This window comes from Carassius carassius, chromosome 50 (assembly GCF_963082965.1).
Source record: "Carassius carassius chromosome 50, fCarCar2.1, whole genome shotgun sequence".
NCBI lineage: Eukaryota > Metazoa > Chordata > Actinopteri > Cypriniformes > Cyprinidae > Carassius > Carassius carassius.
Genome location: NC_081804.1, coordinates 13434824 through 13459588, shown reverse-complemented (window position 1 = coordinate 13459588; position 24765 = coordinate 13434824). Strand labels below are relative to the sequence as shown.

The 24765-nt window shown below is 38.1% G+C and overlaps 1 protein-coding gene across 2 annotated transcripts in view; it reads left to right on the top strand.

Annotated features, from left to right (window-relative positions):
• LOC132133783 (S phase cyclin A-associated protein in the endoplasmic reticulum-like) overlaps positions 1 to 24765 on the top strand; it is a 118364-nt gene that overhangs the window by 83874 nt on the left and 9725 nt on the right. For both annotated transcript variants that reach the window (XM_059546752.1, XM_059546753.1), the window contains 5 exons: positions 1577 to 1700; positions 5074 to 5294; positions 8870 to 9025; positions 17807 to 18053; positions 20376 to 20525. In XM_059546752.1, the coding sequence (XP_059402735.1) occupies positions 1577 to 1700; positions 5074 to 5294; positions 8870 to 9025; positions 17807 to 18053; positions 20376 to 20525 (898 nt within the window). The remainder of the gene's footprint in view (positions 1 to 1576; positions 1701 to 5073; positions 5295 to 8869; positions 9026 to 17806; positions 18054 to 20375; positions 20526 to 24765) is intronic.

Sequence of the window (24765 nt, the reverse complement as noted above, 5' to 3'; positions counted from 1 at the left end):
GGCTGGAAGTAAACATGGCTTGGTTTGAAAAAGAAAATTCAGATTCCATTTCGCTGTACAGCAGATAGGGCCCCGCCACTCTGCTTTGGGATAAAATATACAGTTGTCAGAAAATATTAACTAATGAAGGGGAGGTTGGGAAGAGGGGTGGATTGGGGGTCTGGAGTGGTCTGGTCAGTTATCAGCTACATTAATCTCCTCTCGGGCTGGTGTGGAACAGACAAAATACAGAGGCTTGACTGACTGACAGTGGCTTGCTGGCCCGGAGGCGCTGACGGCTAGACTCTTATCTGAGACATGAGAAAACGAGTTGGAGAAAGAGATGGTGGAAACGCGAAAGCAAGGCAGATGTTCGGTATCCAGTTCTTCTCCATTTCATCTAATTGAGTCGGTTGTAAGATCCCTTACAATAAAGAGCTGTGGCAGTACGACATGCAGTGAGAATGCCGTGCTGTCGTATTCCATGTACAAGTATGGGGTTGGTTAAGAGTTGTTAAAAATGTTTTTGAAATAATTTTCTAATGCTTACGAAGGCTGCATTTATTTGATTTAATACAGTAAATTAATGTAATGTAATATTTTGAAATATTAGTAAAGAAAAAAAGTAATTTATTCCTGTGATGTAAAGCTGAATATTCAGCATCATTACTCCAGTATTCAGCGTCACATAATACTTCAGTAATAATTCTAATATGCTGATTTTGTGCTCAAGAAACTTTTCTTATTATAGCCAGTGTTAAATTTATTGCTGCCTAATATGTTTGTGGAAATAGGGATGAATTTTTTAATGAATACAATATTCAAAAGACTTCACTGTCACTTTTGATAAATTTAATGCATCCCTGCTCAATAAAATTATAGACTTGTTTAAAAATAAATACAATTTCAGTGGTTGTGTGTGTATATATTATATATATATATATATATATATATATATATATATACACACACACACATACATTCTGCATTTCCATGGCAACAGAAAGTTTAAAAAATGTTTTTGTTCTGTTTTGCTTTATTTTGTTTTCTGTTTTGATGTCTGTTTTGTTTTGCTTTCCATTTAAAGTAACAGTACTACAGACACCTTTACTGTGGTGGTACTATGGTATTACCATCATGGTTGTCAAAATAAAAATGGTATTACCATTACCATGTTAAAAATCATAGTAATACCATGGTCATTCTTTTTCGTGAGCGACGGAGCCCTCATCGGGGCACATCTCATGTTTTCTCTTCAGCGTTGCGTAAGGAGCTGTTCCTGAGAGAAACTCCCTTGAGCGTGATATTCCAAGTGTTGTCATGCTTCTTGGATTGCATGCGATGTTCACACTCCGAGCCTTAAGTGTCAGTTTCCTCAGATAACCTTACTGTATTACGACACAGAACCTGACTCATCTGATCTTTTTGCACTGTGAGTCGGAGTAACTCTGAAATGTTTATATGGGACCTGCTTTGTATTCTGATCATTTGGATGTAAAACTCAAAACAAGAGAAGCAGTAGGCTTTTGGAAAACTAATCCCCCCCCCCCCCCCCTCTCTCTCTCTCTCTCTCTCTCTCTCTCTCTCTTTCTCTTAGGTCCCTCTGCACTGCCGTGAACACGTATTACCTGTCCTGCGTACACTGCCACAACAACTGTTCCTATGTTCTCTACAGCAACAAAATTACCTTTCTCATGGACCTTCTCCTCCATCAGTTAACAGTGAGTATTAGCGGCTCAAGCTTAGTTGATTTTCCTAATCCAGCTCCGTTTTAGTCTGATATGTGCCATAAATCCAAGCTTTTGTCACTAAACTACTGTCATTTGAAGGAAGAGGTCACCCAAAAATTAAAAAATCACTATCATGTCATTCCAAACCTTTATGCATCCCAAAATTTGAATATCCTCGCCGCCACTTTTCCATATAATGCACGTGAATAAGTACTCAAGCTTTTTAGCTACAAAATGACACTACAGTACACACGTTTCATAGAACTGGTTTATACACTTCTTAGAAGCTGAAAATGTTTAGTCTATTGAGAGGAGAAGAGATTTGTTATAAATGAATCATTGTTTTGAGTTGAATCTTTTCAGTGATTCAGTTGATAAAGTTTTTAACACCCATCTGAATGATTCATTTACAAATCTGACTGATATGGGTCGCAAGTTCAACTCACTGACAGTGCAGTTGATTATAAGTAAATAACTAAAATCTCTCAAAAGTCAAGAATGACTCAAAAAGGTCACCAAAGAATGTAGTTAGTGAGTGCATAGACCGTATTTATGATACCTTTTGAATCTTATAACCTCTAGTTCCCATTTATTATGACTTGATGGAAAAGAGCGACCAGTACATTGCATAAAATTCCTCCTTTTGTGTTGCACTTGAAAAAGAAATTCCTTTTGGGTTTGGAATGACATGAAGGAGAGTAAAAACTGATGGAATTTTCATTTTTGAGTGAGCTAATACTTTTAGGATACGACTTCCACTTCAGCTTTTAAAGGCCTGAAGTACTGTTTGTCATGTTTAAAGGGTCATTTCTGCCTTGTTCATCTTGCCAGAGCATATGTAGCTCATCTACCAGTTTAAAGCATGCGCCAAAATGGATTTTAATACATACAACATTTCTCTTGTTTATATGACTCACTGAATCATCTTAAGTTCTGGGAAAGCGCCACTGCTGAATCACATTTTGCATTGCGCCTGTCCCTTATTTTTTGTCTGTATTTTGGCGTGCCCCCCCACCACCACCATTCCTTTGCTCCCACCATCCTGCCCTTTGACTTTTTTGGAAAAGGGGGTTTCAGAACCAAGCTCACGCTATGCATCAAGCATTTTAAGATGTCACTGAGACAAAGTATGGAAAGACACAAAGAGGCCATTGGACACTGATTGAAAAGAACATCATAAACAGTACAGAAAAATTTTCCACTGAATTTGCAACAGGTGCTTAACACTACTACCAAAATTATACATAATTGGCTGCATTTTCATGCAGAAAATATCCCACTTTTATTAATTTACTAATGTATTTTTTCACATTTCTTTTTAATGTAGCTGCAGATTTTGATTAATCGTGTCTGTGTGTGTGTGTGTGTGTGTGTGTGTGTGTGTGTGTGTGTGTGTGTGTGTGTGTGTGTGTGTGTGTTTGCGCAAGAAGCATTGGTTTGGCCAATCATTAAGCCCCAGTCAGTGTGCATTCCAGTCTGAGACCTAATATTTCCTGGGGGTACAGGAGTTTATTTCAAACTCTGCTCAACAGTCAGTCAGCCCACTGATTGTTTGATATGTGACTGATAGAAACGGACAGAATATTCACCCAAATGAAGTGAAAAATACAGTTAAGTGCAATTTATTTTTGCAAGCTGGCGTATGTAGCAGTTTACGTGTGTGTGTGTGTGTGTTTATTTTGTTTTTTTTTTGTTTTTTTTTCTTTCACTGTGGCCAGTATTGGCGTCCACCCTTCCCTTCTCTGTAATTAGATTTGTGGAGAATGTACTGTAGCTGCTTTTGCCTGCTCTCTCAGTACACTAACTTACTCCTCTGTAAAAACTGCCATTTTAACATGGGCTGTACCTGTGCTAAAGTCTGTTTGTTTTTCTTGTTTTTAACCAGTGATGTCTGACTTGTCTAAAACCACCTTAATGTATTTACCCTTATATATGACGCATCAAATTGTCCTATATAGCAAATTTCTAAATATTTTGGGATATTAATAGTTACATAATTTATTTTATTTATTTACTCATTCATTTTTTTACACATGCATTTATTTAAAAGACAAGCATATTTACTTTTCATTGCATTATTTTCACATTTGTTGATATTAAATCAATATTACTGTTATTTGCGTTAAACATTAATTTCATTTTTGTTAAAAAATTAATAAATCGAATTATTTTGTTAATTATAAATTACCAAAGTATATGCAGAGTATAAATAACTTTTTTGGACAGAATAAAAATACTTCTAGACAAATGCAAAAGTGCACGGTCCAATTGTACTGGCCAAATATGCGTGATTGTATTTCTGTGGCAGCAACAGACTTTATTCAGGGTTCAGGTAGGTAGCTGTAAACTTGCTTATAGTTTAATTAACATTAACTCACAATTTTAATTCTGTTTGTGATAGTAGTTGGCATTAAATGAGTATTATCATTGAAGGCAGATTGTTATTGCCCTTGCATGCATCACTCTTTGATGTATAAACATTAACTGAAAAAAAATCTATTTATGTTCCCTATCCTTGCTCCCAAGGAACATTCTTGTTACATGACCCATCTTTCTCAAGCCTGCCAGTGGTGCCTGCCAACAAGGGAAAACCTTGCAGAGTTCTCATATGTGCTCCATTGGCACACCACCAGTGCAATGTCGCTTTGAGTTGTAACTACCAATTTATAACCCATGGCTGATGAATAATAGAGCAGCGCCCTTGTAGTTATTTATGCGCTAGAAGATCAGGATTCCAACCAAAGATTAATGACTTGCGCGTGGAAACAAAAGAGGACAGGATCCTTTTTATTTGTACCCTCTGCTTTAATGGGACATGTTTTAAAATGCAAGCCGAGGTTTAAATGACCCTGTCTATTGTGCAACAGTGCTGGGCTGGATATTGAGACCAGCGTGGGCCATTGTTGAGTGATCTCGGATGTCTGTCACTGCTAAGATTGGTGTAAGAGGCAGCCGTCAGTCAGTTGAGCAAGTGTTTGCAAATTTAAAAAGGTATTTGTAGACATTTCCAAATCGGTTTCAATGTTTGCTTAGAAAACTGTACATATTGTAGGGATGTAATTCATTTGATTGTGTTTATTGTAAACTGCAGCACTAGAAGGATTCGCAGCAGTACAAACATCATTAATGGTGATAGTGACGGTAACAACACTGCATCAAAGCTCCAAACAGAGTTTAAAGAAAATGCCTACAGTTGTTTGAACATGACTGTAGTTTTAGACCTTCCCATGTTTGACGCGCTCTTGATGAAACCTGAAAGCTCCAGCGTGTCTAGACACCATTGTCTTGTTTCTTGGTAGGATCAGGGTAGTGACTACAGTTCTACTCACAATGACGACTAACACATCTATACCTGTTTCCGTAGCTCTTTGTGCCAGATGAGGACAAGTCCATCTTCGGCCGCAGTGTCAATAAGCAGGTCTTTGAGGGTTTGACTACAGGACTTCTGCAGACAGTTGCCACAGCACTGGGGCAGTTGCACCCACCTAATTTGGATGGAGATGCTCCACGTATATGCACTCCGGACACCAAGAGCAGACCTGTTGCCAGTGAGAACTTCAACACACGTGCTCAAGATCTCATCAGGTTATTACTTTGTTTTTTTGTGTGACTCTTCCTGATCCAGCTTCTTGAATGCTATTGTTATGTCCAATGTTTGATTTACACACAAGTTACATAATCACATACATTTTTGAACACAAATAAAGAAAACTGCTCGTATTAAATCAAGTGCAAAGTGTACACAGCATAACCTGGCTTTTTTTTTTTTACTTTTTATTTTACTGTATTTGTGAATTTCTATCCTGGTCTTAAAGCTTAGTCCTCCTGCTCATCAGGCCATTGGAGACAGAAAAATAGTTTTTTTAACCTGTTAACCTGCACCCCCCATTATGGGACTATATAATATTTACCAAATGTATTGAAATGTTCTACAAAATATTTTAGTCATTAAACAAACCACTGCATAGTTTTTCAATTATAAAACAAGACAGAATCTTAGACATCGTATAAGTGATTTATTTGAGCACTAGAAGAATAATTAAGAATCGAGTAATAAAAAAAGAAAAGAAAAAAATTTACTATGTATGCCACTTAAAGTATATCTTGAGATTGCTAGAAATACAGCATTCACACTAGCCACTTTTCCACTGTCGGTTCAGTGCGAGCCAGTGCTTTAAACAGGCCATGCGGGGCTAATAGCCTCGGACCTGTAGCACTGAGGCCAAAATAGTGCTGCCTTTCACTGACGCACCAGAAGCTCCACTGCGCTGCACTAAAACCCACCCTTTACACGCCTCTCGGGAACAACGTCATGCAACCCCATCATTTCACCAACAAAGAGAAGTTATCAGAAAACTAATAAGAAATAAGTCACTGGAACTAGCGCGATCACAAAACGAAGATGATAAAAGCCGCCGTTTGTTTGCATGCTTTGTTAAATATTTAAATCCAAAAGCATCGATGTTTTACTATAATAAGTGATACATCGATCATAATGAATGAATTTATCAGGATTGAAAATTAGTCACACAGAAAAAGCTTCATAAACATAGCCTGCTTATTCATTCAAGTCTGTTTCTGTTTATTTGTAGTCACAGTAGCCTATATATATCACATTATAATTTCTATAGTTTTATAAAAGCTCCTGAATAAAAAACATTAATTTATGTTTATGACATGGCTACGCGGAGATAAACTCTTGAGACGAGACTTATGACAGAAAAAATGTTACTAAATAAATACATAATTGTGATAGAGAATAAGAAGCTGACGTCTGATTTCTTCATGTGGTCACATTTACCATGTTTACTATGGTAACGTTAATGCCTAGCGTGTGTAGTCTTTTGCATCACTTATAAATATTTCAGCCTTGTATGGTAGAACATAGGGAGGCAATAATGCAAATGTGTTAACATGTGACTTTTAGCCGTCACAGAAGTGGGATTTGTATTACTGACATCAACTTATCGTGCACTTTCGGATTTACAACTTTACACGCTGCATGAAAGGCTATGTTCAAAATGGCATAATAGGAGCACTCTGATATTAGTAACTTAGCAAGCTGGCTGTGGTGAAAACAAATACCATCAGTCACTACTGTTGGGTTCACACTAACCACACACCGTACAACCATAAAGAGTAACATGGCTTTTGTTAGAAAAATATTTTTTGCAATGTAAAATTACACTAGTTTCTTGGTCTTTATTTCTTGGTACATGAGATCCCTTGTGTAGGGAATGACCTCTTGGAATGGATCCAGAGGTTAGCTTGACAGACAGTCTGGGAAATTTGTTCAAAAGACTATTCCAATTTAATGACATACTGTAATAGCCTTGTGCATCTAATAGGACCTGGCTGGTTGGATAGAGTATGTTCTTGGATTCACCTCTTTGCTAAATTAGTTTGAAACTCCTCCTTATATCCGTGCTCTAAACCTAAGTTTTTAGTCTCCGCATCAGCCAAAATTCCCTTCTGGAAGTGCACGACTTGAAGTTGAACTCCACATAAGAGTAGGGCTGTGTGGAGGAGAGCGCTCGTGCTGGGCTTTCCCCTGCTCTCTGAGGAAAGGCAGACAGCCCAGCCTGCTAAGAATCCCAAGCTTCCCACAATCCCTCAGTTTTCCCTCCTGTGATTTGTTTGACACGAGCAGTCTCAACCCCAGTGCTGTGACCGTGGAGTGACCTTACAGACATGGCCGGAACAGGCCAAGTAGTGGCTGGATCACCAAAAATAAAACCGCAGGGAAGAAATAAAGTAGATCTTTTTTTTCTTTCGGTTTTGACACCGTAAACAAGACTATAAAAAGAATAATATTTTTTTACCTTTTAAGTTTTTTAACTATTGCAATGTTCATTGACTGCAAAAGTAAAAAGGAAACCGATTTAATGGGGGAATAGAACTGGTACGAAGACCAGATTCAAACGTCCATTTTCCAAATGACCACCAAGGTTCAGTGTAAGCGTTAGCAGCTGGTCATAAGTCCAACAAATTGTTGCATTTCTCTTAGTATCTGTCAGATGTTGAAAATAAAGTGAAAACCAAATGATGTAGGTCAGAATTTGTAGAATTAAATTTGATGTAGGTGGAAAAACTCCTGGTGGAAAATCACACCTTTGGCAGGACCTAATTATGACTGATCACTTTGGCTCTTGTTGCCTGGATGAAGTGGCTGAAAGGCTGCACAATGGATTGTGGAAAGGAGCTTTCTGGTCGAGCCAAACACAAGAAAAGGATAAAGACATAACAAGGAGATTTAGTTCAGGTGATGGCCGACCTGTTGATAAGAAGAGGGAGGGAGAATTGTAATTACCTTTATTGAGTGCAGCCTTATTTGACTGACAGCTGTAACAAAAGCGAAGTAAAAAAAGAGAAAATGAAGGTGAAAAGGATAGACTTAGGGAGACTGGGAAACAGAATGGTGTGTGTGAGATGTGGATCTGCATCTGACTCAGCTCTTTGCTGCGCTGGAGCCACAGAATGCTGGCCCAGACTTCGCTGGGAGGTCCAGTGATTGGCTGCCAGGAGACTTTCGGCGGTGCCGGAGGTGGGAGAGGGTGGAGGGACAGAATACCTGAGCCATGAGGCAAGAAGGGGGGCTTTCCTCCTGTTCTAGATCTAAGCTGGCACTCGGAGATGCAGTCATCCACTAATACTGTAATTAGGCCTGATTTGTAGCCAGGAGGGTGCGGACCAACACGATCATGAGACCTTTCATTTGACCAGACAAATTAGAGATATAGACGTAATAGGCAGGAGTTGTGGGCTCAGATTTCAGGCCAAGAGTGTTCTGGATTGCAGTGGCCTACATGACCGTGAGCTGTCTACTTAGACAGCATTTATGGCATCATAAGTGTGCTCCCACTGAAGCCTCTTACAGAAAGTCCCAAACTACATGCTGCTCAAAACTACATGCTGCTCTTATAGATATCTAATTTTGGCCCAATATTACATTCACCATAGAGAAGGAAATCCCAAGTAGTGTGGCTTACTTGGTGGAAAATTCATCCAAAATGGCGAACAACAGAAAACAAATGTTAACTTTAAATGTACCCAAAATCAAATTGATGTTCCACTCAAGGAAATGATTAATGTGATTGTGATTTTTAAAAAAAAAATTTTTTTGCTAAGTCTGACTCATTTTGGCTTTTTTCCCTCTTCAGCTATGTGGTGAACATGGGATTGATCGACAAGCTGTACGGCTGTTTCCTGTCTGTACAAGGACCGATTGATGAGAGTCCCAAGATGGCTTCCTTTCTCGAGCAAGCCACAGCTTTTCTTCATGGGATGTGCAAGTTATGTTTTGCTGTGACTGGTCGGTGAGTGGTTTCTAATGTTACTGTGCTTTTTTTATTTCTCCATCATTGTCATCCGTTTTCAAAAAAGTAGCATGGCCTATACTGGGACCTCATTATAATATTGTGGTATTCTTTGAATTACTTTTGAATTACCAGTTACCATGGGTATGGTAGTTAATCAGTACTGTAGGGTTCTTAAGGTTCAAAAATATCATCACTGTAGTAGTGTTGTCACGGTACCAAAATTTCAGTATTCGGTACCGATAGCAGTGAAAATCCACGGTTCTCTGTACCAAATTCGGTACCAAAGCAAAACACAAAAATATGCTAATTAAAAAAAAATTACTTTTTATCACTAAAAATAAAACCAATGCTATTCTTTATACTTATTTACAATTGTTTAAAGTTCTTCTACAAGTAATATAATTATGAAAAACAGTAAACAAGTTTCACCCAAATTTAATTTGTCTTTTAATTTATGAAATTTAAACACATTTTATTTTTTGGTAAATAAAGGGGATTTGCTATTAAAATTAAAACATGGAAGAAATATTGTGTGATTAATTTTTAATTAACAGTAGTAGCAGTATCACATACATTTTACTAAATAATAGTAATATTTCTAGCACAATGAATTTGTAATGAATGCATATTTGTCATTTATCTGAACTTAAGACTGGTGGTGATGCTTAAGATATTTTTGTTCATTGAGGGTTTCTGTAAAAAAAAAAATAGTAATAGATCATAATAATTATTATTAAAAGATAATAATACTACTAATTCTACTACCATACTAACAATATACAATGCACTATGGATTGATGAGCTGCTGGTTCATGAATATTAATCACGTTGTCTGCGTTGGGTCGAACTGATTTGCTGAAATCAAAACAGGGACGGTAATAGATGAGCGCCAGCCAATGAAATTGCCATTTGCGCATTAGCTCCGCCCACTACCGGAGAAACCGGCATATCTTCTGCTTGTTCGAAAATATTAATAATTCTAAATGAACTCCATTATTTTGACAGGAGAAGACAACAAAGAATATAGTTTACATGTAGCGTGTCAATTCAGCGTGGTAAGACTCTCGCTCTCTCTCTTTGCATGTGTGAGAAACAGAGCTATCAGCAAAGCGACGGCGAGTCGTGCTCCTTCACACAGAGTTTACAGTTCGGCAAATACCATAGACAGTAAAAGAGGCAAATACAGGTGTACTGTGCGTCCATTGAGATGATTTGAAAAGTACAGATCGCTTGATGGAGAGAGAACTCTGAAGCGCTCAGTCAGTGTTCAGCGAGTGAAAATATATCTGCGCCAATCTTATAATAGCCTCGAACACACACACACTGGCGAGTAAAATCTAAGAACTTATTAGCCAATGGCTAACAATAGACATAATTTAGTCGCCCTGAGTAAAATTCATTCACATATGCGAGTGATTTACTCGCAATGTAGAGGCTGTTTTGAATACCTTTAAATTGACATTGGTTTTACTCAAATGAAACGGTAAAATGCTTGTGAAGGGACTCAGAACAGTTCTGGTGATGTTGTTTGTGTATTTATGTCCTCATTATTGCAAGCGTCATGCGCTTCAGTCTATGTAGTAAACAAACCATTCATTCATTCACACAGAGACGCGCAGAACATGCAGGATGCAGATTTCAACCAACTTTTGCGGCTTAACATTTACAGATACTGGTCCATATGGAGATTTGATTTGATTAATTTATGCTAACTTTGACAAATTCCGTGACTGTCCATATTAAAATGTAAGTTTCATTTTCATGACTGGATTTTGAGATTCTGTCCGCGTTTTCTGCTTCGCAGAAATCATAGCGCTGTATGCATTCAGAACCGGGTTTGAACGGGTCCTCGGTACCACCGGTACTTACAGAAACCTGGTACCGTGACATTTTAATTTTATTAGTACCGACTTGGTACCGAAGTACCAGGTCTTTTGACAACACTATACTGTAGCATGATAGGTCCACAGTATCTATTTCTAGTGGTTGCACCATTCCCAAACATCCCCAGACCAGTAGATAACCTCATTCCTATCTAAATAAATAGGTCCACTGTAGTTTTGTTGTTCAGATGTCTGAAGAGTTGCAGACCAGAGACAACAGCTCCATCAATCAGCAGCTCATTTCCCAGTGTCTGACGTGAGCCCTGCAGAGCCTGGGCATCTAGTGGCCCTAAGGCTCTGTCTCCCCGCACTGTAAACTCCTGCCTGCAGCCCACCCACGTGTGTGTGTGTGTGTGTGTTGTAGTGCGTTTGTACATGCACAACTGCTGACAGAGGCTAACCACACAGTCACAGCTTGCGGTATCCCGCCTTTGACCTCTAACCCTGACTTGCAGAAAAGACAAATCACTGTGATGCTGCACTGTTGCTTTCTACATACTTTAAATTTGCTCTGTAAACTTTGTAGGAGTGATTGTTTCTGTACATTGTGAAAACACAATATAACACGAGATGTGGTGTTGAAATGAAAAATAAAATGCATATTTCGTCTGGGCCTGATTGTAAGGTGTGTTAAAATGTAGGAAGAAAGTTATACTGAAATAATTTTCAACCATGCTGCTGATGTGTTTCAGAACTATTTGAATGAAACTCTTGATCTCCACTGTGTTTCATTCCCAAACTATAGTCTGACTGATCCCTTGCATTTGCAAAAAGTTCATTTTTCAGACCATTCCACATGGATTTTGGAGTTTCTTCGAAGGTCATAGCTCCTCCTTTATTGGCCAGCTATTTTCTGTTCCAGCTGTTGCGTGCTATAATGCCACGCAGCTGGTTTTGACAACTCTAGTGTCTCTCCCAACATCCTTTGGCTTCTGACACTGAATATCTGTGAGAAACTCCAGTGCCAGTTCTTTTCTTTAATAGTCCTCCTCAGCAGCATAATCAGCATCTTTCTTAATCAAGTCAACGCTCCATTCCATCATTCTTCACTATGCTGAAGGCCAGGAAGTTGTCCCTTTGTGGTTCGTGTTAGACATGTCCGAGTTGCTCTGCTCACTTGCAGTTGCCAGACCCTGGGATTTGTTCTTACAGCCTGTGCTTTGTGTTTCTGTCACCGACTACCAGTGTATTTGGTGGGATTAAATATCGATAATCATCAAAGTCAGTAAAAGCTTGTCAAGGAGTGCTTGTGCTGAGCTAATGACAACGTGTTGGCTTATGAGTTGTGGCATGTGTTGCAGTCAGAATAGATTGGAATGGTGGTGTATCTGCTTTGGATTAGGGGACTTTCTTTTCTAAAGTTAACTAAAGCCCCTTTCACACTGCACGATGGACCCGGAAAGTTGCCGGATTGCTTTTTGAACGCAGACACATCCCATGATTGATTCCGGGATCAATCCGGGGTTGGGAACCTAGTAATATTGCTGGGTTCAGTCCCGGAACGAGCTCTGTGTGAACAAAAGCCAGAACTAATCGCGTTAAAGGGTGTCGTAGTTATGACACACATTATCTTGCGACTCTTTTACCAGGTGTTTTGAAGGCGGACCAACGTGCCTAGCGTTTGACGTGCCTAGCGTTTTCGACTCGTACATTATACGTCACATCCTGATGTCACGTGTCATTACAATACCTTTTACGTGTTGCGTGTGAACGCACACACATATTCCGGAAACTCACTGTCAGTGTGAAAGGGGCAAAATCTAGCGACCCGGGAACAATTGCCAGGACACATTACCTGTGTATTTTCCAGAGTCACAGTGTGAAAGGGGCTTAATAGAGCAATTCCTTGCTGTAGAGCAGGGGTGCGCTATCCTGCTTCTGGATATCTACCTTCCTGCTAGGTTTCTGCTCTGTCTGTAGTCTTTCAAAGTACTCCTAAACCTTGATTATTTGGCGCAGATGCGTTTTGGATTCATATTATGCAGGAACGTAGATCAATAAAAGCAAGACTGAGCACTCCTGGTGTGGAGCAACAAGAAGGTATTGGGAGAGAGAACAGGAAAAGGGGCGGGAAATGGTTCAGGGCGTATTCAGCTCCCGACCCCATTCCTTCCAAACATCCTGTCTCTTATGCATTAACCGCAAGGTGTCATGGATCCAGCAGGGTTTAAGACACCTTGACTGATTTAGAAAGCATATTTTCTTGAGTCGTTAAATTGCCCTTTTCCCTCAAGGAAATCATTTCATGGCAAGTTCCAGATATATTTTGTCTCATACTCTCTAAGTCGAGTAGACACTAACAGCATTACCACAGGTTTTGCTGTAAGCTGTGATTAATCAGACGATGCTGATTTGGGTTCAGTGGTTAGGCTCAAATTGCTTCTGTCAGGCCTTTCACTTTCATCCCACTCCACTGTCTCCTGTTTCAGGGTCAGGAGATGTGAAGCTCATCATGCACAGTCAATCTGTGGGAACTAAGTCTTTGTTCCCTCATGTGGACACTGATCATGACTGTCGGTGAATGCTGCCCTTCTCCTCTGAACTGAGACCAGTTCTAGGGATTTTCTTACAGCAGTTAAGGTTAAACATAGATAAGGGGTGCAGAGCCAAGATCAGTCCCACAAGGTGGCTTCCACCTGGAAGCTTATTCCCAAGTAGCCGATCTCTTGCACTTGCTGTGATCTCATTGCCGAGGTTGAGGTTTCCCCCTCACCGAGCTTGACACTCCTTTCTCCCCTTGGCTCAGCAGAAGGTCTGTTTCCCCTCCAGTGCACTTGGTGTAGTGTTCACGGATATATCCTCAACTGCAATGTGACACCTTGTAGAACCAGCCCCTTTTGTGCTGTTTAGGGATCAGCCCTTGAAACCAAAATCCAGACTCTTGCCATTGCAACATTAATGGAAGATATTTTCTCAGATCAGCCTTAAGGCCTCGCTTCTGCTCAGAACCTCAGGGGTATGAAGTTACCAATCCTGCTAATCCGCAGGGTGTTGTCCTGACTAAGACACACAAACACGCCTCTGTAAATCTGGTAAGATGGGTCTTAATTAAATGTGCTGCAACACAAGATGGCCAGAGAGTGATGTGAGTTTGCATAGTTGTGGAGCCAGTGCTATTGGCTGACAGATGGTTGTCCAAGTTCCAAGACTTCCCTCCACTTTGGCTCTTCTACTGCTGTGTGGAGAGCTCCAGGATGTTCACTGGTGTATGAGATGTTTGGATGCCACCTTCATAACTTCATAACCCAAGAATCACCAGAACAGTCTGGGGTTTGTCACATTTAAAGATGATGCCCTTACCTCCCCTCTACAATAATATCTCCTTAAACTCTAGATATTCATTCTGTCCATCTGGCAATTACACTCAGTCCATCTCTTCAAATAATCTTGACATTCATTCTTTGTTTGTTACATTGTATCTGTCTATGTACATTTATTCTTTATATCTGTTCACATCCTCTCTATATATTCTATACATTTGGCCACCACATTCTATCTATTTCTATATATTCATTCTTTCCTCCACATTCTGTCCATCTCTAGAAGTTATATATATTTATTCTTTACACCACTTTCTATCCATCTCCATAAATTCTGTTTATTCTTTCCATTTGTCCACCACGTTCTCTCAAAGTCTATACTTTCTGTATATATGTTCTAAACATCTGGATATTGTACCGTTTTCTCTGCGCGTTCTACACATTCATTGTATACATATGTCTAACACATTCTGTCCACCTTTTTTATTGCATTCTGCTAATTGATTCTATATCTCCACGTGACATTGTCATCTCCATGCATTCTGTGCATTCGTCATTTATGTTTGTGCACCAAATAATTGTTTTTTCCTCTATATGTTCTTACCATTCATTTAATAAATCTGTCTATCAAATTCTATCAGTCTCTCTGGACATTCTATACATTTATTTTATATATCTGTTCTGTTATACACCTCTTTAAAACATTCTATGCACTCATATTTTACAACTGCCATCATATATATTCTATATTCATTTCATAAATCTGCCCACCACATTATATCATTCTCTCTGTACTCTGTATATACATTTCTCTTAAATCATCTATCTCTTAGTATATTAAAAGTATTCTTTCTATACATTTCTCCATCTCACTCTATCCATTATAAAGATAACATTGTCCATCACAATCTATCCATTTCTCAATAGATTTTTTTCTGTCCCTAGAAATTGTGCTTCAGTAATTTTGCATTAATCGTGTTGAATTATTTTAACGTGTTAAGTTTTTTTTTATTAATCTCGTTAACATTGACAGCCCTAGTATACTGCCCCATTCTTTCTTCTCCTCTGTCTCTATTTTACTTCACTTCTCTCTGATCTCCAGTCCCTGATCCCAGGCTCAGAAGTGTAAAGTCTTTCCCATCTCTCCTCATATATTAGACCACAGCCACCCTCACTGTGTCTCAGTGTTCACTACTGAGTCAGGCAGGGCCAAATATTACCAGTTAAGCATATCTGCCCCATAGGCATGCTTCACAGATGGGGTATGCCCTCGTTATTCATATCAGAACGGACAGGCTCTGTTCTAGCGAGTAAATCTAGTAGCCACGAGGACCAGGCATCCCACACTCCCCTACATCCTGGGTCTTCGGTTTTTGCGGCTTAAGCAAGCAACCAGCAACACCTCAGGTTCTGAGGCTTCCAGACCACACCTCTGCTACCTTTTGCCACACTTCCCCTGTGCACTATACAACAGTCCTGTGCACTGCTGACTTTGTTTGAAAGGCCAGTGATTCAGGTGCGTAAACTTGAAGAACCTTATTTCACTGGCCTGATATAGATATACATATATATATATGATACATTGACCTTGCTGTTAGAATAACAGTAGTTCTGACCCTGAATTGTTTTTAATTTCTTGAGTGTCAGTCACTGGTTAACAGGTATTACCTGTCCTGTTGTACAAAGTTTCCTTTTGTAGCGCATCATGTGTGATAGATATTGTTTGAGAATATTTGAGTAAGAGTACTGTCCTACTCAACGTTATGTGCTTTTTGTAAATGCCTACTGCTATTTGTTTGGTTATGTTTAGATTGGCATACTGCCTGCTTTTTAAAAAATAAATATGTAGTGTGTATGCTGTGAAGTGTATGCAATTTATTTATTTATTATATTTGAAGCGTCTGCGTCTTCCATACTGCATTGCATAGAATTAAAAAAAAATTTAAAATTTTAAATTTTTTAAAACTACAAAAACTAATATTTTGTCTAACTCATTTTGCCAAAAATTAAATTAATGTATTTCTTAGTTTTATTTTTGTTGTTGTAATAGTAGTGGTATTTATTCATTATTATGATTGTAATTATGGCAGCATGAGATAAATAGATTTTAATAATAATAATTATTTTTATTATTATATCAGAATGATAAAATAAAATTGGTTTTATAATAATAATAGTAGTAGTAGTAAAAAATAATATTTGTTTTTGTTATATTTTTGGCAGCATGAGTTAAATAGGTAATATTAATAATAATAATACAGTTGGTATAGAAAAGAATCACCCCCCCCCCCCCCCCTTAAATTTTTACTTTGCAGCCTGAAATAAAGACAGACACTGTTTTTGTTTTATTCAGCTGTATTTACTCAGTGCAACTTACAAAATCCAAGAGAAAAATTAAAGCCGACATGTCAGAAAAACAAATAATAAAAAACAGAATCATAGAGTTGGAAAAAGTACCCCCCCCCCCTTATAAAAAGTATTTCTAAACTTAATGAGTTGTAGCTAATCACCTTCTCAAAGGCACACAAAGTCATTTGACATTCAGCTGGGATCAGCTTTGGTCATTTTGATAAGCTCAGCATTAAAAGAGCTTTCCTGGAGCATTTCAGTCCTTCCAATGCTTCAGTTTCACTACCAATCAACTGTGGGTGGCAAGACACTGACACAAAGATCTCAGGGGTAGAGTATTGGACAGGCAAGGAGAGGAGTCAGGAGATGGAGACAAATGCCTTGAAGCACAGTGAAATCTATTAATAAGAATTGGAAGGTATTTGTTACAACACAGACCCTTCCTAATCAGGACATCAAAAAAAAAAATCTTAATGTTTAATTTATTTATAATATGATATAGTTAAGTAACATACAATGGCAATGGGATATTTTGCTGAATATTTTCACAGTTGCAAATGTTACATTGATATTAGTTCAACAAACAAGTAAAGTACTGTATATTAAGATACTTTTGACTGTTTTGTTCTATTTCACCAATGAAGCCGGTTCCAAACAAAGATCAGAACAGAAGTATTGCACATTGTCCAAGAAACAATCTGCGATTTTGTTACTGAATGATAAAGCGTTATGAAGGAATTGGTTGGTTGAATAAGTGACTTACTGCCACCAAGTATGCATTTTTCCCTAAAATTTCTTATTTGTATATTCAAAATTTGATTTAAAACATTAATCTCATAACATTATTTTATTGCCGTTGTAATTTTGCAGCTTTAATTTGATTGGTAACAGCTCTATAGTGTATTTTGAATATCTTGATCAGTTGTAAGAATTTGACATTAAAGGTGATGCATACATTAAAGTAAAAAAATATTGGCCTTTATAAAGGTTTATAACATCCTGGGGTAAATATTAAAAACATGCAGGTTATACAGGTATATAAAAGCTGATAGAACACTGATGAAAATTTAGCTTATTAATAAATCGTTCACACCACCAAAATGATGATTTGATTTAAGAGGTATCGTAATATGAAATGATATTTTGTTTTATTTTCACATTATACATGTTAAATATTCCATATATGTAACTGTGTATTTCCATCACAGGTTTGGTCTTAAATTTCACACAAGTAAAATGTGTTTTAATGTAACTTTTTTCCTCCACCCTCCAATTCTCATTCTCAGTTCCCTGAGCATCTTTGACAACAAACTTCAGGACTCCACTGGTTTGACGGCCCTCCTGCAGAGCACTGACCTGGTGGGCGTCCTTCACATGCTGTACTGCATCCTGCTCCACAGTGCTCTCCCCGACTCTCTCTCAGCTGGCCCCGTGGGCCCCGAGGAGCCATACAGCCCCGCCGTCATCCAGGTGGCCCTCCAGGGTCTGCGCTTCCTCAACACCTTCGCCCTACTGGACCTCTCAGCCTTCCAGGTACTCTTTTCTGATGTGGCTCCTGTATGGATATAGATGTGTCATGGTTTATGGCTGAAAAATTTAATTAATCAAATTTACAATCTTCTGGTCAAATATACCTTTAATTAGTTAGCACACCAAATTTCAATGTTTTTAGGGCCTAGCTTGAGCACACTGAGAAAAAAGTATCTGGCTCAAGTGTTTTATAGAGTCCATAAGACCACATTTACCTTCTGAAAAGTACTGAGGCCTGTGAGATCCCGCTTCTTTGATTCAATGTCCTGCAGAAAGATGCTTGTATGTGATGCTTATATCTCCTTTGTGGTATGCTGTCTATCCTGTTAAAGTAGTTCAACTCTCTGAATCCACCCTGTCTGCTCAAAGTAATGCAGCACGGCTTGTTTTTTTTCTAAACGCAGCAGACCCCTGGTTTGGCCTTCAGCTAGCGGCAGATATGTGGTCCCCATTATTCAGCCAGACGTTCTGAACGTTTAATGATTGTGTTGGTACGTCTGCGCAAACACAAACAGGGACCGTAAAGACATAAGCCTCAAAGCTAATGGCCAGCCAGGGTTTCCTCCAAATGCCCTCAGAGCCACTGGTAGGATATCAGTCTATCTTCACAGAACAAAGTTAACCCGGTGGATGTAAACACACCTGACCTTTGACCCCAACATGTTGAAAGCTCCGGGTGAGTAATGTGGACGGAGAGTGGAGTAACATTCACAGGCTCCGGTCATACTTCAGCCGGCACGATAAAGAGACAAGAAGGGTATGGCTAGGCTAAATCATCATGTAAACACCTAGGCGTGAACGAGGAGGAAGGAAAACCTATGAATTACTTCAGTATGTTGCTCTAGATAGTCTGGGTCTCTCAGTTTCCTGTGCCAGATCTTCAGCTTTTTTGATAATTGATCATCATTCAGTATTTTGGTATTATAAAGGTCACCTTGTGGCACACTGGTCTTTGACCTTAAATGGTGCATTCAGAGAACTCCAAAATTAAAAACAAAATTATTGCTGTCAAAGTGAATGTCGTAGGGCTAATGCATATGATTTAATCATGTTTAACATGGTTACAGTTTTGTTTCCGTGGTGTTCTGTTTTTTGTTGTGATTTCTTGTTTTTATTTTTGTTTTGTTTTGTTTTGTTGTTTTTGTGTGTGTGTTTCGTTTTGTTTTTGGATTCTTTTTATTTGTTTTTGTTCTGTTTTTTGTTCTGTTTTGTTGTTTTTGTGTGTTTTGTTTTGTTTGGATTCTTTTTATTTGTTTTTGTTCTGTTTTGTGTTTTATGTTTTGTTGTTTTTGTGTGAGTTGGTTTGGTTTGGTTTGTTTTGATTTGTTTTTGTTTGTTTTGTTATTGTGAGACTCTTCTGCCTCTGTCCAGCATATGAATGTAATCCTTATTCTACTTTGAACCTAATGTGTTAAACTAAAAATTACATTCACATTTTAATGTTTACATTGTTTGCTGGCCTTTCAGTAGTGTTAACAAATATTCAGTAGTGGTAAAAAATCTGAAGTCTTGCTATTTGGCAATTTTCTTGCAATATTTCACATTGATCAGAGTTTTGATCGGACTCTTATATATTTGTTTTAATAAAGTAGTAGATAATACTTCAAAAGCATTCACATGTAAATTATTCTTCATTCTACATCCTAACAAAAGCGATTCTCAAGAATTGCTTGTATGCCTCACTGGAAGTTCAAACAGATGAACTGTGGTGATACAAATCCAGCGACTTGCTTCCATTACATATGCTGAGATTTTCAGGTGTTGTTGTTTGTGGCTGTTTAGACTCTCCATAACACTCTCCTACCCAGCAGAAAATGTCAGTAGATTCAGTGCTGACCCTGAGGCGTTCAGTCATGTCGACATGTTTAATAAATACTGTCTTTAGACCAGAAGATAGCATCTCTTTAGTTTGAGGGAATGGGGGGGGGGGGTTCTGGAGCTGGGACTACTGATTCCAGAACCAGTTCGACCTTCTCAAGCAGCAAGTTTCAACTTCTTCTCTTGCAGAGTTAACAGCCTCCAGTGTCGTTTTGGAACCCACTGACTTTCAGTGTATAGACAAAAACCGTTCTCCAAAGCCAATCTTCTGTTGTGTTCTGAAGATTGAAGTCATATGTTTTTTCAAACGACATGTGCATCAGTAAATGATTAATACGTTTTACATTTGTGTGATCTCTTCCTTTAATAGTGTCAAAATCCCTGTATTGCACAACTTTTTTTCCATGGCTTTTTGCATTTTTAATGCACAGGAAGACTTCTTTTCCAAGTGCTATTCACTGACTCAACCACTGGCCAGGCTCTGATGTAGGTTTCTGTTGTGTCCAGTGTGTTTTAGGAGCGGAGGGTCTGTCTCTGGCCTTCAGACACATTGTGAGTTCTCTGCTTTGGTACTGCTCTCAACACAGCGCCGAGGAGCTGCTCCATGAGCTCATCATCTGCATCGGCTACTTCACTGTCAACCACCCAGACAACCAGGTGGGATTACCTTCATTATTACTGTTCTGTTCTCTAGTGTGCAAGTGTGCCAGCACGTCTGTTTCATGAATACATATGGTATCGTGATTATATATTGATGCATTTTTAGCATATTAAGCATTTGCACCAAATGTACCCACACCAAACAATTTTAATGCATCCTTGCTGATTTAAAGTATATTAAAAATTGCAGTAAAGACATTTAAATTGTTGCAATAGATTTATATTTTAAATAAATCCTTTCTATCTAATCTATTCATCAAAAAATCCTGTGAAATGTTTCAGTGTACAAAAAATATGAAGCAGTTTTCAACATTGCTCAAATCAATATATATTAGAATGATTTCTGAAAAATCATGTGACACTGAAGACTGGAGTGTTGATGCTGAAAATTCAGCTTTAAATCATAAAAATTAATTGTGTTTTGAAATATATTAAAATAGAAATCAAATAAATGCAACCTTGGTGAGCAAAAGAGGCTTTGGGAAATGTTGAAAAACCTTACTGACCCAAACTTTTGAACAATGATATATCCACAACAAACATAGTTTTTGACGGATCATGTAGTAAATCCATTTGATCACAGACTTTTCGCAGCTAAGTGAGCAGATGTTATTTACTTGAAACCGTTAACAATTGGTAATATTCTGTTGAATTTTTTATTGATTTATTTTATGTTTTTAACCACAGCGAACTGAATGATACCATATGTTTAAATGTTACATTTATTTTTTATTGGATAATACTTTATGTAACATTGAAAGTGACAAAAAATGTTTGGATTGCAGTGCTGCAAAATAAAAAAAATACAGTCAATAATAAAAAATAACTAATTGCACATTTGTATCATAAGTGTTATTTCAGTGTCATTGAGATACAATAATACGTTTATTACTATTGTGAATTATAATTTATATATATACATATATATGTCCCAGGAAATGTTACTGATGGGATTCAAGTGTTGATTCTTGCATTACTGACTATTTATCAGTTGTCATATAATATAAACTATTTTCTTGTTTGACATTGTGAAGCTGCTTTGCCACAATCAGTGTTGTATAAAGTGCTTTAAAAAGAAAAGAAAAGAAAAAAATATACATTTGTGAATAAACAGTAGTTTGCAAATAATGCTTCCATACAGTATCTCAAAGCATATGTTGAGCACTGTAAAAGATCCTTTCCTCTCCGTCACTGAGGTGTGTATAATGTTTGGTCATCATTAGATCAAGAGCAGGTGTAGTTTTCTCCTTACAAACAACCAACACAATCGCAACAAAAGGAGGCTGTTGAATAATGCAGTGACTTTGCCACCTCTGTCGACTCTGCACTGTGTTGAAGGACTAGACATTGTTATCCGCCTCCTGGCAGTTGGCCCGCTCTTTGTTGGGCCTGGTGGAGGGGAGAATGGTGCTGAACTAACCTGGCAGTCCAGATCACAGATCAGCCTGGCATGAAGAAGTGGGGAGTCCCTGATACTCTCTGCATGCTCCGTTTACCTGGGAGCCACCGACAGCATGGCAGGTGTGTGTACGCCACACTCGGTCAGGTTTTAGTTATGCGTGCTTCACGCGGAAACCTCGTCTGTGACGTCTTAATGTCCCCTTGGGGGACGGGGAAGGGAGGGGTCAGAGTCCTTGCAATTTATAGGCTTCTAATTTAAAACGTTTTTGCTCTTAATTAAAGAAACGGCCTCTGTTTTTATGGCGGTTCAGTCTTTCTGCACTGCCGCCGTTCAATTCAATTATTTTGATGTAGGGAATTAGCATTTGTTGGCCATTGTTGGGTTGATTTGCATATTATATTGGATAATTGAATGAGGGTTGATGATTGAATTAAGGGGGACGTGACAGATGATTGGGCTTTGTGCTCATATGGGGGAACTTCAACGACGAGCGGGTTGGGAATAACGCCTCGTGAATATTCATATCTTCCCAGCCCACTTTGTTAATTTGAAAAATGCCGGGTTGTAAAGTCTTTAAACTTGTGACTTCTCTCCAGGATGCAAGCTGCGGTTTTATTCCGCCATTTGGCCACATGTCAGGTTTTATTATTAAAAACAGCAGCAACACTGGCAGGTGTTCTGGAGAGGGCTGGAAAAAATGAGGCGAAGCTATTCAGCTAAGATGCATTTTGGCTAAAATTCTTGCTGGTAGGTCAAATGAATTTGAAGTTTATTTGATTCACCTACCACATGTGTGCAGCCACCATGATGAATTGTGACTTGTGGCATCATTTTATATGGCTGTTAGTTGCCTGTTTGCAGGTGGAATATTGGTAAGAGCTCGTGAGGTTGAACTCGTGTCATTAGCTTTTTTTTTTACCCACCATAAAATTTAAGATTTTAGATATTTTGCCCATTGTCTCATTGAAGCACATTTCATTTATCAATTTTTTTCTGGGTAGTTGATGCATAACATTAATCAACATTAATATTGAACATAACAGTTTTAATGGAATGAAAGTTGTGTAACTTTGTTTCTGTAAAGGCTGGAATACACTACATGATTTTTTAAATCTGGACACTTACCGACTTAGTAAAAAAAAAAAAAAAAAAAACACTGGCCATCATACACTTAACAGCTGAAGATCATCCGATCACAACAAACTCTTGCAGAAACCTATCCTAGTGCAGAGATATATATATTGTTTTTATTTTGATGGAAGGAAGAAATGGTAAGGTGGAGAAAAGTTACTGCCTTGGTTGCCTGCTGCATTTCAAAATCAACCACACTGAGTCATGTTCTGTTCCGTGTTTTTTTCCCCATCAACTAAATATACAGTATGCCTGCATCAACACCAACCAATCACGAAAAGTACTTCAACACATTTAAACTTAAATGACATAAACATTAGCTTAGATCTTGTCACTGTGGCCCCGCCCCGTGCACTCGGATACTTGCCAGTGTCAGGGGCCCTGGTATATGTCCGCACGGCCCTCGTACAGAAGAAATAGAGACTGGAGCGGGAATATTTGACTCTTTCAGACTAATGTAAGCACTGGCAGAAGACAAAGACTGCGCTGACCCTGGTCTGTCTCGCAGCGCTGCGCTCTGATTCAGCCAGCCTGTGTTTACATGTGTGTGCATCTGAGAAATAACGCAGCTCATAAAGGCAGAAAAAACTACTGGTGGAAATTTGTTTTTTCCAACATGTATATTTTTCAGACCCTCAGTCACCGAGCCATTTAGAGTATGAGATATGCAGCGTCATAGCTGATAAGAAACGGGTTTGTATTCAAGGGGGCATAAAGGCTTCTGAGTGATGGCCAGCACCAAAAAGAAATTCATTTTTAATGTTACTTAAAGTCAGCATGAATCAAAAAATAGTCTCTTTTTAGCTTTTAACACCCATTCCTGGTCTAATTGTGAACAATTCACCAGAGCATGTTATTACAAATAATAAAAATGTCTGTGTAATCTTCCAAAAAAGAAATGACTAATTTCGTCAGATGTCACAAATACCACCACGCAATCGTTTTGGGTTCATTTAAGATTGTTACATTTTATTTATTTATTTTAGATAAATTAATACCTTTTTTTTCAGAAAGCATGCATTAAAAGGCATTTACAATGTGACAAAATTTTACATTTTCCAATAAATACTGTTCTATTGAACTTTCTATCCATAAAATAAATGCAAAATGGCTTTCACAAAAACATGAAGCAGCACAACTGATTTTAACATTGATAATAAAGTGATCATTCCAACACTAGTAATTTATAACACCAACATTAATCATTTTAAATTACATTTTAAAATATAATAGGCTATTTTAAATGATAATACTTCATAATATTAGTGTATATTTTGTCAAATAAATGCATCCTTGGTGAGCATTAGATATTTTCAAAAATATAAAAGAAAATTGTCATTTCACAGTACTATTTGCATTTTATTTATTTATTTTCGGATTTACTTAACATGCTCATTCAAATCTGGATCACATTAGTTGATTCTCTATTATCGTTAATCCAAAAATGAAATTCACATGTCTGTAGACTGTAGAAGTTATTCTCCATCAAACAGATTATGCCATATAAGGGTTTGTCATAACAATTTTTTTGTCCAGTCGATAGTCGTCGTCAAACTTCCCCGTGCATTGCTTGTAAGTGCTCCCAGGCAAAAATCAGTTTTTATTATCTATACACACTTGGTGTTTTAGCATCAATAGTGAGGTTAAGGCTAACAACCCTTTAGCCCCTTTTAGCCTTTAGACCCTACATTTCCAAAAGTGCCA